The sequence below is a fragment of the Cryptotermes secundus genome, unplaced genomic scaffold (genome assembly GCF_002891405.2).
Source record: "Cryptotermes secundus unplaced genomic scaffold, Csec_1.0 scaffold363, whole genome shotgun sequence".
Classification (NCBI taxonomy): domain Eukaryota; kingdom Metazoa; phylum Arthropoda; class Insecta; order Blattodea; family Kalotermitidae; genus Cryptotermes; species Cryptotermes secundus.
The window spans coordinates 658,370-673,368 of NW_019737986.1; the positions used below are offsets into that span (position 1 = coordinate 658,370).

The 14,999-nt window shown below is 43.6% G+C and overlaps 1 protein-coding gene across 4 annotated transcripts in view; it reads right to left on the reverse strand.

The window, feature by feature from the left end:
* Positions 1-14,999, reverse strand: part of LOC111870614 (irregular chiasm C-roughest protein) — a 525,714-nt gene that overhangs the window by 26,240 nt on the left and 484,475 nt on the right. For all 4 annotated transcript variants that reach the window (XM_023863049.2, XM_023863048.2, XM_033753921.1 and 1 more), the window contains one exon: positions 4,885-5,365. In XM_023863049.2, coding sequence (XP_023718817.1) covers positions 4,885-5,365 — 481 coding nt within the window. The remainder of the gene's footprint in view (positions 1-4,884; positions 5,366-14,999) is intronic.

Consider the following 14,999-nt stretch of genomic DNA (forward strand, 5'->3'; position numbering starts at 1 on the left):
CCTAGTCGCTGCACCGACTGAGCTATCCCGTTTTACCTAATAGTAATAGGATGATGGAAGCAATGAGTTGTGTGATGGGCAGGGTATGTAGCATGCAGCTAAGTGATGCTGAATAACATCAGAATGGATATAGAGAAATGGAATGCGGAAATGTGACTAGATGCAGCCCCTTCAGGACAGAGTACGGTGGCGGGCTCTTGTAAGCAGGGCAGTGAACATCTGAGTTCCATAAATAATGAGGGATATTTTTATCTGCTTAGCGATTATCAGCATCTCAAGGATAAGAGGTAAAGACAAGGTTGTCGCTGTGCTTAACTAATTAAGCATTACGCCATGAAGGTGTATGGGGGAGTGGGTATATAGATCCACATTTCTTTTACCTCGGCACTACTGGAGGTAAGTGGTCAGTTTTAACCCGGGGAAAGAGCCCCCGGTACCCTTTGGATAAGAGGCTGGGTGGGCCCCAAAGCCGGTATGGACGACGTGGAGAATAGAAAATTCTTAACGCTACCGAGACTCGAAGTCCGACCCCTCGGTCGTCCAGCACGAAGCCCCTCGCTCTACTGACTACGCTATCCTGCTATCTTCTCAAGAATGCATTTTGTTTACTAAATTTATCAAGACAAGCAGACCGGTGTAAGCAATTACTTGCCACGTCATTTTCGCGGGCCATCATAACACTGCAACCCCAGTTTAACAATGTGCGTGCTTGACAGTTCATTGCCACGTTTCTCAAAACAACTTGCTGCCACTGCGGTGAGCAGGAGCACCCAAATTCGAGAGCAACGAGACTGCAGTTTCTAATCTGTAAATTTCAGTTCCCTCTAATTTTAAAATTATTGTGACTGCGGATATCAATGCTCCAATCAACACTGCATTCAGAAGGGCAGGATATATAAATTCACTAGTTCCCGTTTATGGTTTTGGAGTGTGCCTTTTGTTAATGTGATACAGGCACAATGAATTGCAATTGAAATGTATGCAAAGGCGACAGTTTCATGGGAACGGCGTTTTATTGACATTAATCCATAACGTATCTGGTAGCCAGTATATTTTGTAGCATGCAGGCCCCTTGTTAAGTAATGGGTCTGTAAACAATGGCCGTTGTTAGGAACAGATTCGTAAGGAGCACCGAAGGACTAATTGCGAAGCGGTCTTCTGTACCTTCTAAGGGCGACAGCTGTGTGACGCAACAATAGAACTGTTGGAAGCGGTGATTTCTATGCGTTCCTTGCTGAGGCATTATAAGAAGGACAAGTCTAGAGTCTAGTTGGTCTAGTTAGCTGTGAGACATTGTCCAGCCAGTTGATGGATCTGCGGCGTTGGAAGCCGTTATCAGATAACTACCGGTAAAGAGAGCAGACTGAGAAGACTTAGTACGTACTGTGATCTGTTGAGTGTGTGAATTAGCCATTAGCGAGTTCGCGTAGTTACGATCTGTAAGTGTTCAGTAAATGCAATTACCAATTCAAACCCCATACACAGTCACGCCATACATGTGACAGTGTTATCGTGTTGAATGTTTCATCATGAACTATCATGTAAATCATGGCGCATAGTTCATAATTCCAATATGCTTGATATTTCATCTTTCGTTAAACACTTGCCTAAACGATAATAAATATTGCAACAGGGCTCGCCTGACAGCATGCTGGTATTTTGAGGGTTTTGAGTTGTTGGCGAGAATTTTAAAGTATTCATAAAATAGTATTAATCGTTCGCTGATAATCGCAAAGCATGTATTGATTTCATATGCCCTACGCTTATATTGTAAAAGGAAAATTTAGTGTGGAATTCGTCATGCAAGAAAATCAGGACAATGATGGGACAGACCTACAGAGTAACCCTAACCTCAAAGCTTCGAGGTTGATGTGTCCAAAATTGTCACCCTGAACACAGCAAGGAAGTGCGAACTTTCGAATTATTTTAAATCTCTGTTGCATTAGGTTCATCTAAATAATACTTTAAACTTCACTTCCTTCATTTCATAAAACATGCAATGTCTGCACTACGAAGACCCACTGGTTAATACTGTTTACAGAAGCACTTCCTCTTTGTATTGAAGGTCATAAGAGACAAATACGCTATGTGAACAAAATGGAGAGTCAATGAATCTTAAAGCATGTGCTATAGGTACATAATTACAATTTTCCTTAAAAGTCATAAAGCGACAAGTAACGTGTAATTTACTGCCTAGAACAATGAGACGTAAGCATTTTTACCGATCTGTCAGTTTCACTGTTTGTCAATAACTATATCCTATATTTACGTGGTTTTTCTTCTTATTTCTGTTGCTATTAAGTTTAAAATGAAGATATTTTTACGTTATGACAATAATAGTTTGTCGTTTATGTTTAGCAGAAAAAAGAGAAAGTAGCCAATTCATGTTGCTGCAAACGGGACTGTGTAAATTGCGCAAGGGGCGAAGAAAATTTCCTTTCATATTTTCGTGGACCTCCTAAAGGTACCTGGCAAGCCCCCACGACACGCGACGTGAACTGAACCCGCTTGGCCCCTTGCTTTCCCTTCCAGGGGTTCGCAGCAGCTGATGGGATGGCGCGATAATATTGATGAACCCGCAACTCCCAGGAGCCAGGTTCACCAACAGCGCGTGCCAGTGGCAATTAGTTCTAGCATTTCCTTTGGCTTTGATTAAGCTCAGTAACTTGTAAGTGTTCACGTGCTTAAAAGTACGGGTCTCACGGCCTTTGAAATGTTTCATCCTCCTGATGTGGGCTTCAGTTTATGTAAACGTCAACAAGAGGTGGTGGGGGGGTGGGTCTGTACTCATGGGATCATTTGCGATTCGCTGCGCTGAAAGTGAACTGCATAAAACTTCTTAAAATAAGATAAAGGTTAAGCACACGAAAAAGATACGTGCCCAACTTACACATTGAAATGTTCCACTTGTGTGTCTGTGATGACTGAACACTTAACGCTTGTGTTACTTCTGTCACAACGTTAGGTTTTTAGGCAGTTTATTTTGTTATTTTACCATTTGACTAACGGGCAGAATACCCATGAATTTTAGTGAAGAACCAGGAGCGCAGAGTAGAAAAGGTAGTACGGTAAATTGAGGAGCAAACGAATGCACCAATCCGTGGACAGGTAAGAGGAGACAATGTGTTTAGAAGTTACCATACGCACAAGGGGCAGATCAGTGGAAAATTATTTTATGCCTATTTATACGGTCTGACCCAAAAGGAATAAATAATGATGGTGATATTATTCCGTCATGCACAAAAGAATGTTTTTAATATTTCATTCACAGCACGTTTCGACCCAGAAAAGCCATCGTCAGGAGATATATAAGAAATACATAAAGACGGAATTATGTAAAATTAAAATTACAGCATATTGTGAATGAAATGATAACAAAAGTTTGTCTGCATGGTGGAAAAGCCTCCATTTCGATTTGTGAATATTACGGACAGGAGTTAGGCTTGTGAAATGCAACAGTTGAGGGGCACAAAGTCACCAGCAAATTACACGCGATCCGGCTTTATATGTTAATTATCCGAACTAAACCAAAATTAAAATAAACAGACATAATTTAGGCTAGATCCATCATATAGAATTTGATAGAATTTTTTTTTTTTGTTTGAGACTCCCATATTTATTATGCAATCTGAGNTTACAGAATTTGATAGAAATTGGCTAGAATTTTGTGCCCTGTTGAGTCGATTATTTTGTGACACTACGCATAATTGAAAATCACATAACTCGAATGACTGATACTAGGGAAAGAGAAATTCATTGTCGCCATTAACAGACACACGATTGAGAGGAAGGCATTTCCATTGTACCTACTGTCAACACTTGTCAGTTATTCAGTACTGTCAGCGGGTAAAAATCAATGCGCTCTTGCGTATTAATCCATTATCGAATGAAATATTGCAGTTGTAGGAAATACAACCTTTGACGCTTTCTATGAAACCTGCATTCAATGGAACAATTATCAGCTTTATTATATTAAAATAAGTACGATTTTCGAGTGATGGGCTGGTATAAATTAAAATTCTCTTTAACTCTATGCCAGCGCAGACTACTAAAAGTCCCTGATTCTCAATCTCCATGAAGGCCTCTAAGGATCCGCGAAACGTTAGATGAAGTGCAGAAGTTGAGGTTCTCAAAGCGGTCGTTATGAAGAGTTCTAGCTTCTGGGACATAACAGAATGCACGGCGTTATATCCCAGAAGTTATAACTCTTCGTTAAATGGCAAAGGGGGGGTTACCGTGCAGGGGATTGGTGAGCAACCCACGTGAAACGTGCTAGTTACTCAGAATACACCACCGCGGCGGCCCGGGTTCGATCCCGGGGTCTGATCAAGTGGGATTTGTGGTGGACAAAGTGGCGCTGGAGGCAGGTTTTCTCCGAGTACTTGGGTTTCCTCTGCCAATCTTCATTCCACCAATTTCTCCATCATCATAATCACCCGGGGCAGGTACAATAGGCCAATCAGTGGCATCCGTGCCGAGTGGACCCAGCTGGACTCCACCCCCCACTAAGCGAAATTACTCAGAATGCAGCCTGACGGAAGTTAAGGAGACAACCATTACATTTCACACAGGAGGATATGTTTTATGGAGTAAAAAGCGTAAGCATATCTGAGAGGGCAAAAGCTAAGTCTGCGATATTGTTATCTTCATCAGCGTGTCGTTTATGCTAGCCGAGTTAATTATTCTGCGTTGGTTACACTGGTGGGGGGGGGGACTGAGGAACGAAAGGATCAGCGCCAAGGAAGTTTACATTATAAACCTCACGTCCATCGAACTCGGGTCAGTAAGACGGAGATGTCCATGCATTAGCAATCTAACAAGGGACTCTTAGTATATTTAACGACACTGTTCAAGAACGTCTTTAGTGCCGTAAGTGCCACTTACAGCTAATGTCCAGGGTCTCCGACTCCTCGCTTTTTCCCACCGGATTGTGAACCTCGCATTTCACGATCGCATCGTGGTATTTCCTCGTGATATTAGGGATCATCAGCTCCGTCGTGTAGTCTCCTGGAACCAGCTCATCGTTGATGTACCACCGATACGTAAGATCCAGAGGATTGGCATCGGCTTTACAAGCGAGACGCACATCCGCGCCTTCCGTCAGCCGCCCTGAGGGCCCCAGTCCGCTGACTATGCTCAGGGCCACTTTGGGCGCGTACTTCACCTCGAGCCTTAGTCGTGCACTACGGTATGTGCGGTCCGCCGTGTTCTGTGCTTGACAGGTGAAGGAGGTGTTGTGGTGCTCCTTCTTAGGCGTCAGCTTCAGGATGGACTTGGCCGTGAAGCGCCTGCCGTCCGGGAGGGCTTCCACGATGTACTCCAAGCCGTTGCCCAGCACGTTGCCTAGCCCGTCAATCCACGTGATCTGCAGCAGAAGAGCAAATTTCATGTCATCTCAGTACACAATTATTAGTTCGTTGAACATGAAGTCCACCCGTTATCTGGGATCACAGAGAGTCTATTCGGGATGTGTATGGGGCACAAATAAACACAGAGGAGGAAAAGGGACAAGCAAGTCGCGTGTGTAGATCACAAGCAAGTTCCAGCCCTCTACTGCGAGATCATAACGTGAAGTGTGCTCAAAACTACCTTCCCGTCGCACTTCCAATATGTTGCCACTCACTGGCCTGTGTCCGTTGCGTTCTGGTCCGGACACATCCTGAATGCACTACAAGCCAGTCTTCTGAATGCGTGTGCTCTCAGATCCTTCCATTTTCATTAAAGGAACCAGCTCCATGGAGCACAGTCATCGAGAACATGATGCTCCCTCAGCTACTCAGCATATTCTCTGCCTTTTATGCAACCTCACGTTTCATTACAGAGTTAAAGAAAAGCCAACAATGAACCCTACCATGAGCCGGTTCAATACAGTCCACACCCTCACAACACATTTCCTTAAGACGGGTATTTTGTCCCCCTATTCGCAGGTCTCGCAGGATCCCTTCCAACTTTTTCTTTCCACTGGTTCTACAGCCCCTTTGGGTCCTGGCCTCTGACTTTTTCAGTATCATGATCACTTTTACAGGCGGTAGGACTCCTTGGACGAGTGATCAGCTCCTCGCAAGGCCTCCGCCTAAACAAAGGACAACACAAAGAGAATAAACACACACATATAAAACATCCATGCCTTGTGTGGGATTCGAACCAACGATCCAGGCTTCCGAGCGAGCGAAGACACTTCATGCCTTAGTCCGCTCGGCTACCGTGACCGGCTTCCCTCAACTTTACCGGCAACAATTTTTATAAATATCTCAGCTGTCCCATGAATGTCATAAGTCCGACAGTCAAATTTTCCTTGATTTGGTCACCCTAATAGTGAACAGTATTGTACACATCATGAAACTCCTCGCCATTGAAGTTTCTCTAACCGTCGTTGTTTATTAGCTTTCTACGAACGCTACCCACAATTTTAGGATCAGGATAAATACAGTGTGATTCTCTCGCTAGGGAACCCAAATATTCCTCAATAACTTTATAATTTTTGTATGGTTCCCCATGAAAATTGACATGGACGAAACTTCCGTCTATCGAAGCAGAACCATCACACCCCTTAACGAAGTGGACTGTACCCGTGACGTCGAGACGTGACTGCCAAGCAGACGTCTGACTCAGTGTACAGTGATTGCGTGTCCCGGAAACATGTACTCCGCTGAACAGCGCGTGTTTATTGTTCGTCAGTACTGGCGAACGGGTTCATTTAAAAATGTCAAGGGGCATTTTGGAATAAGTGTGTTGAAGTAAGTGTACCGACAAAATCCTGTATTCACAAGTTTGTGGAAAAGTTAGAGACAACCGGAAGTGTTTCGACTCGACTCGCTGGAGACCGGAAGATGTGTGTTCGCAACATGCAGGCTGTAAGTCCATGCCAATTTTCCTAAGGAACCAAACAAAAATTAATAAGTTCTTGAGTAATGTTTGGGTTTCCTAGCAAGAGAATCACCCTGTATCACAGTGGCAAAAATGCATTTCAGCTTTTATCGTTTCTGCTCAGTAATGAACCTCCTGGACTAAAAGCAACAGACATAAAGCTCAGTTGCCAATCTTAAAATTCTGCATCTTGTTCTTTTAGTGATTACAAAGTTAATAAATATTAAATTGGCCATCACAGAAATTATGTTAACTGTTATTCAATTAAATTAAATAATTATTAATTTTGAAGAATGTCGTCTTGTGGGATGTGGCGCCATATAGATATCTTGTTAACCGACGTTTCGGAGGAACGTATCGCCTCCATCTTCAGTCTACAGACACCTGCTCACGCTAGTTCATCGCTCGCGGATTGCTTATACCCTGTAGTTGGAGGCGATACGTTCCTCCGAAACGTCGGCTCACACAAGATCTACATGGTGCCACATCCCAGAAGACGGCATTCTTCATAGTCACCGCCGTGAAAACATAAACTCTTACACAATTATTAATTTTGTTAGTTACAAATATTTTCACATCAGATGATGTTAGTAGGTTGTGCTGAACATATACATAAGTACAAATTTTGAAATGTAGAGCAGTTAAATATAACATTAAGGTATTAATAAAATTACACATTTGTCAGGAAAAAATGATAATCTAAAGGTAAGTTCCTTAACACAGAATTCTGAAATGTGTTATGCACCCGGTAAACTATTTGCAGGGGGGAGGGGGGCGGAAAATGGGGGCATCGGAAGATTAATCTGATGGAGTTTAAGTATTTAACCTCTGATAATCATGATCAATATTTACATGTTATATCATCTGTCCATTTCCTGAAAACGTCTTTCGTTCACCAGAAATACTAAGGAAGTTATTCGCGTATTCTTAAGTTCGCTTCAATTGCTAAGATTGTGTAGTCTCGAATGGTAACAAAACTGGCGAGATGTGACGTGGAAGGAAGTGATCGTGACCAAGTTCGAGATTCTGTTCCAGACGTACTGAATAAAAACACGAAAACCTCTGCCAGCGGAGCCAATCTCTGGACTGGGATTTAACTCAGGCAGGTCTCAACTAAGAGGCAGGAGAAGTAAGCGCGCTCTCATGACGTTTGGAGCACTGCTCTCAATTACTCTTCTCATATTCATTTTACTGTGTTTGTGGTTAAATAAACACAGAGAAAACTAAGCACATGTTGCTGTCTCGTCACCAAAATGCAGGGCAAAATCATGGCATAAAGATAGGAAACAGATGTTTTGAAACTGTGGCATAGTTCAGATATTTCGGAACGATTATAAACAATCAAAACCTGATTGAGGAGGAATTTAAGAGGAGATTGAACTCGGGTAATTCAGCCCAGAACCTTTTGTCTTCTAGTGTGCTGTCCAAAAACATAAAAATTAGAATATACAAAACTATAATTTTGCCTGTGGTTCTGCATGGGTGTGAAACTTGGTCTCTGACATTAAGGGAGGAACATAGACTGAGGGTGTTTGAGAACAGTGTGTTGAGGAGAATATCTGGACCGAAGAGGGACGAAGTGACAGGAGGTTGGAGAAAACTGCATAATGAGGAGCTTCATAACTTGTACTCTTCTCCAAGTATAATTAGAAAGATGAATTCAAGGAGGACGAGATGGGCAGGGCACGTAGCACGAATGGGGAGACGAGAAATGCGTATAGGATATTGGTGGGAAAGCCAGAAGGAAGGAGGCCACTGTGAATACCAAGCCGTAGGTGGGTGAACAATATTAAAATGGATCTTAGAGAAATAGGATGGGATGGTATGCATTGGATAGATCTCGCTCAGGATAGGGACCAGTGGAGGACTCTGGTGAACACGGTAATGAACCTTCGGCTTCCATAAAATGCTGGGAAATTCTTGAGTAGCTGCAGAATTGGCGGCTCCTCAAGAAGGGCTCAGCTCCATGAGTAAGTACGTAAGTACGTTTGTGGTAAAAATGAAAATAAATTGGAAAGAAGAGACTGCGCCAACCACAAGTAACCAACTTCGAAATCTCTGAACATCTCATTACTTCGGGGACATGTGGACAGGGAGGCTTATAAACAAAAGAAGAATTGATGCTGACGGGTTTGTCGATATATGCACATCTTTGGGTTTCTTTTGTGTTCACTGATTTTCAGTCTCCGGGAAAGAGAGGGTATGTTTCGTGCGCAGAGACAAAGTGCCATCATTTCAGTTTCCCCTGTGTGGGCTGCACACCTGCACGCCCACAGCCACCCACAATGCTTGTGAAAATTAATGAAAGAGACAAAAAACTGCTGGACATGCACATATTTTTAACAGTTGGATAATTCTATGATATGAGGTTCTCATGACAGTGAACATCGACATTGTTTTTTCAAAGAACTCTGAAGATGATGGAGGAAATTAGTTCATCCGAAGCGCTGGTACCCATGTACATGAGTACAGGGCGCCATGGTCCAGTGGGCCACAACTTAAATTGGAGAACTATTAAGATACAGTTACACAGGGAAACTGATGTAAGGTTGGTTCTTGTGCACTGAATGAATATGTGGGGAGTGCGAACGTTTATACTAGGTTTTCGACAAGGTAAGACACTAATAGCGTCCAGACTTTCATGCAGAGTTCAGAGAAGGGGAAAATCTCCTCGTTCCTTTGTGTTTAGTGTAGGAAGTTAATCAGCTGCTAGGAGACATGTGCCTACGGGCAAACTTCACAAGAAGAAAATGCTATTGTCACCGTGAAATGCGCGGTATTACTGAAGCAGAATTACTTTATTAAAGCTTATAACTGGAGACCAGTGTGAGTTTCAGAATAACAAATCAACTATTGACCAGATATTCTGCATTCCCCACATACGGGAGAAGGAATGGAGACACTCACAGGTCAGCTACAGGCTCCACGAACTCCTGTCAGTCATATCGGAGGGGCGTGGCGTGTAACATTCTCCTTGGTTCTGGTACAGCCATGAATCTAGTTGGGCTAACTGTTTAATTGAAACCTATAGTGAAGTCCGTATAAGCAAACATTTGTCTTACGTGGTGCTTTACCGCTACTGCTTTCACCGCTGCTTTGGAATGCACCACTTGAAGGACCAAGAAATTCAACAGGCTTTGAAATTAATGGGACTTATCAGATTCGGGTATACGTTAATGTTGTTGCTTTTTTTTAATTCGCTTATTGGGGGGTGGAGTGCAACTGGGTCCACTCGTCACGGCGGCCACTGATTGGCCTATTGTAGCCTGCCCCGGGTGATGATGATGATGTAGAATTTGGTGGAATGAAGATTGGCAGGGGAAACCGAAGTACTGGGAGAAAACCTGCCCCAGTGCTACTCTGTCCACCACAAATCCCACTTGACCAGACCCGGGATGGAACACGGGCCGCCGCGGTGGAAAGCCAGCGACTAACCGCTTGAGCTATGGCGCGGCCTATGTTGTTACTTTTGGCGGAAACATAAATACTATGCCGATCACAGTAGCCGCGCGGTCTAAGGCATGAACTGCCTTCGCCCTCTCCAACACTAGGATCGTGGGTTCGAATCCTACTTCAGTCATGGATGACTGTGTGCGTTTGTTGTGTTCATGCTGTTCCGTGTGCATGTGACGGCCTTGCAGTGGACTGAACCCCCGTCCAAGGAGTCCTACGGTCTGTGTAAAAGATCAAGAAACCGAAAAAGCGGTTGAAGCCCAACAATGGGCTGTAGAGGCATAGGTAGACAGGTGCCATAATGAGAAAGACAGTAGCGCCATAAGGCCAGTAAAGATGTTGGTCTTTGAGGAAACTAAATATTCATGTTTCGTCAGCAGCAAGCAGAAGCATGCCATGTTGTACGCTATGCAGACGGGCAATACAACCTTCTAAAACGTAAGAAAGGGTAAGGTGTTTTACTCATTAAGTACTACGCCATGAAGGCGTATGGGGAGTGGATGCATAGGCCCACGTTTTCTTGACCTCGGCACTAGATGGAGGTGAGTGGTCAGCTTCACACCCCGGCCGCTTTACCCCCGGGGAAAGGTAAGAGGTTGGATGGAACCCGGAGACGGTCTGGACGACTTGGAGAAGAGAACATTTTTGATCCAACCGTTACTCGAATTCCGGCCCCTCAGTCGTCCAGTCCGTAGCCTGTCGCTATACCGACTGAGCTACCCCGGATCCTCCTAAAATGTGGAAAAATTAAAAATATGTGGGAACGTCAGTTATAGATGACATTCCATTCTCGTAAGAAATTAAGAACAGATGAAATTAAATTCAGAATATTTCGTTTTATCATTTGCCATATAAACACTTAAAAATGACAATATTAAAATCACACTTTTCTTCTGTCTTTGTATACGGAAGAAGTCTGAGGGCGTTTGAGAACAGGGCCCTGCGCGGGGGAGAGCAGTATGTAGAACGCATAAGAGGGAGGAGGGGTGAATACAGGGGTTGGGTAGGGACTCTGAAGGAATAAACTACTAGGTAGGTTCAGATATAAACGGGATCTTACATAAATAAGATGAGGGAGTGTGTGCTGCATCCATCTGTCTCAGGACAGAGACCAGTGGCGGATTCTTGTCAACAGGGTAACACAATGATGAGTTTTGTAATTTCTACTCTATCGAACATATCAGGATTACGAGACCGAGGAGACTAAGGGGCGTATACTACACACGGAAGACCATAAATGCTTGCAGAAGGGAGATCACTTGAAAGATCTAGACACAAATGGAAGATTAATATTAAAATGGGACTTAAATAGGGTTTGAGGGTGTAGATTGAGTTAAAATGACTCAGGACAGTCTCCAGTGGTGGGATCTTGTGATCACGGTCAAGAACTTTCAATTTTCATTAAGTGTGCGGAAGGCCTTGTAGAGCTGAGTGACCATCACTTCCAGAAGGCACCTCCTCCGTTAAGTTAGTGTTAATACGAATTTAATTTCGGTCTGCGTATTGGCCCTGATCCATTTACTCTCAAGTTTTGAGTGGTAAATGTAACTGGTTAGGGTTAACCTACGATTTCACCGCTCATATGTGAAGTGTCGTCGTTCGCTTAGCTAAGTTGTCCTAGTATCGCACGCCTGGAAGCTGTTCGTCGGCACGACTCCTTCAATCCTTGTTCTCAGGATATGCACCACTTCCATTCTGACGTCATGTGAGGAGCCAGGACAGCTCAGTCAGGGTGAGTCCGTCAATGGGGTGATCTTCTCCTTCAGATCGACATGAACATATTTAGAAACAAAAATAAAAGTTCATGTATACGGGAAATGAAGCCCAGAAACCAATATGCCACATATTTGCAATTTTCAATGCGGATAGAGGTTCTCGGTTTTCTTCTTCATAAAGTGTTTTTATGTCTGGCTTGATACCTGAAAGTTGGTGTCTCAGATCGGGCCCCGCATTCAGTCTATTTCTGTTGTTTGTTTTTGTCTCTGAGTAATTCGAGAATCCAGTTTCGCAGAAATATTTGTTGGCGAAGGGCAGCAGCCAACGAACTGCACGTCTTGATAAAATTCTTTTCTTTGAGACAAAACACGTTTTATTTCATTATTTTTTCCTTTGAAAGTGAAAGTTATAATATAAGGCCCGAAATAAAAATTATGTAAGTGAGGTATATTATAATAATAACATTTAAATGAATAATTTTGTATCGTAATCATGGGTTCAAGTCCCGATGAGGTCATTGGATTTTTTTCAACTGATCTAATCTTTCCGGCCGCACTAGGCGCTGGGGTTTACTCAGCCTCTAACAGAAATAAGTACCAGAAATTAATTGAATAATTTTCCTGGGGAGTAAAGCACATCCGGCGCGTAAGACTGACAAACTTACCGCCATCTTTGAGCCGATTGTCTAGATAATGTGGGACCTCAACGTCTCACAACCCTATGGGCCTTCACGGCCTGGTACAGGGATAGCTTTACTTTTTCTTTTTTTTACTTTTAGTGGGATTTTCTTACGGAATCTCCACAGAACCCCGGGGTTCCGCGGTCCACCATTTGAGAAACATGGCTCTGACACCTGAGACCCTTTCCCCAGGAGCAAAGCGGTCGGAGGATGAAACACCTGCGCCTAGTCCCACATCAGGAATACGTCAGGCCATACCTCCGCTCCCGCGTGTCTTCACGAAGTGATGTTTAATGAAGCACAGGGACACTATTACCTTCACTCTTAGGTTTTGAGCATGTCATGTAGGCTGACTTAATCCGAGCAAATTACTACTATACCGCTAATGTATAATCAATGTCGCCCACTATAAACATAACCGTAAAAGTGAGCCATTAAAATATGGCTGAAGAGAGTCAGTCCCATTCAGAGTGAACACAGTGAAACGGAAAGGCCAAATGGGCCCTTGGGGTGACATTACGAGCGTTCGTTTGGTTTATGTATGACGTCGGTCTACTGTCTACATGCAGTGCGTTGTGAATCAAAGGGACATCGGCTGCAGAGCAGGGCGGTAACAGAAGGCTCGACAGCTAGACCAGCACTGACACTTTCACGTAAAAATGACGTAAGTATCTCAAGGGTACTCATTCCTTCTCTCTGGCTCTTCAGCCCTTGTGGACCTTGGCCGCTTTTCAGTTTCTTAATCTCGTATAAAGTCAGTAGGACTCCTTGGAGTGGGGATCAGCCCGTCGCAAGGCCGCTACCTATACACAGGACATTATAAAGAGAATAAATAAACACAGACATCCATGCCTCGAGTGGGATTCGAACCCATGATCAAAGTGTTCGAGCGGGAGAAGGTGGTTCATGCCTTAGACCGCGCGGCCACTATGAACGGCTTCATTCCTTTTATGCCATACATTTTCCTCTTCATGCTAATATAATGGCCACGGCCAAATATATTTAATTTTTTAGTCGGAAAAACTGAAGGAAACAGAAAACTTGGTAGACCTTCGCGTAGATGTGAGAATTCCATTATAATGGATGTTGCAGAAATATGGCGTGAACGGGATACAACTGGCTGAGGACAGGGATGAGTGGAAGGATCTTGTCAACATGACAGTGAAATTTCATTATCAGAAGTGCAACTGTCAACTCCCCAAGGACTCTGAACCACGGAACTGCTAACTTATTTATCGAACTGAATTCTGCGCCACAAAAACAGATGAGAGTGAGTAGTCAGCTTCACATTCTGGTCGCTTTAACATCCTGGAAAGAACGCCCGGTACCAACTGAATAGTAGACCTTCGTGAAAAGAGCCTCTGGTACCTACTGGATAGAGCAGTAGGTGGGCCTCAGATCCGGCGTGGTCGTGGTGGCGAAGAAAAGAACTCTTTCCTGCCGAGAATGGAACACAGACAGAAACGAGTCACTGTAGTGACTCAGGTATCACGACTGTCAATTACTAAGCAAACTACTAGATTCCTGCAACAGCCAGCGGACTTCTGGAGAACACGTGAATTTAATGCATCGGAAAATTTCTCCATTCTCTCATCCTTTGCGTGAGTGCCTGTTTGTCTTATGAAGTGGCAGTGATTCATAAGCATCCTGTCATGCGCACTGCGAGGATTGACAGAGGCAACTGGGAATTAACGTGGCGTCTCTAGTCCTTTTCAGCCAGCTCTCGCGACAATGGTGATTAAAGCGTTTAGGAAATAATAAGGGTCAGATTTGCACCAGTTTCCTCCAAAATCTAGAGCCAAAATAGAATCAAAATACTTTTAGTGAGAAATATGCTTGTTTTTATTAACAAAAGGGTAACTGAACATCAAATACAAACAGCAGCCACTTCATGTCAATCTCGAAGAAAACCCAAACAGCCACGGAGAACGTAAACTGTCTCCTGCTGTTGTCAGGATACGGAGAGAGGAGCGTCGGTACGATGGGCAAAGAGGAAGAAAGGTAAATTAATAAGGGAGAAGACAAGAAAGGAGACAAAAATATGAAAGGGATAAAGGAAGGGAAGAAAGAAATGATTTTGTCCGTCACCCATGACAGGTCGTATGCTACTAGTAATATAGTTGTTACCAGAAACCGTGGCAAAGTGTTTCGAAAAAGCAGGATTTTCTACAGGTGAAGTTGCTGCTAGTGCAGACAATGGGAATGCTCAGCAGGACTTACAAAATTGCACGAATGGAGCTGCTTTCAGTAACTGCAGTGCTGAGGGCTACATGAACATGGACAG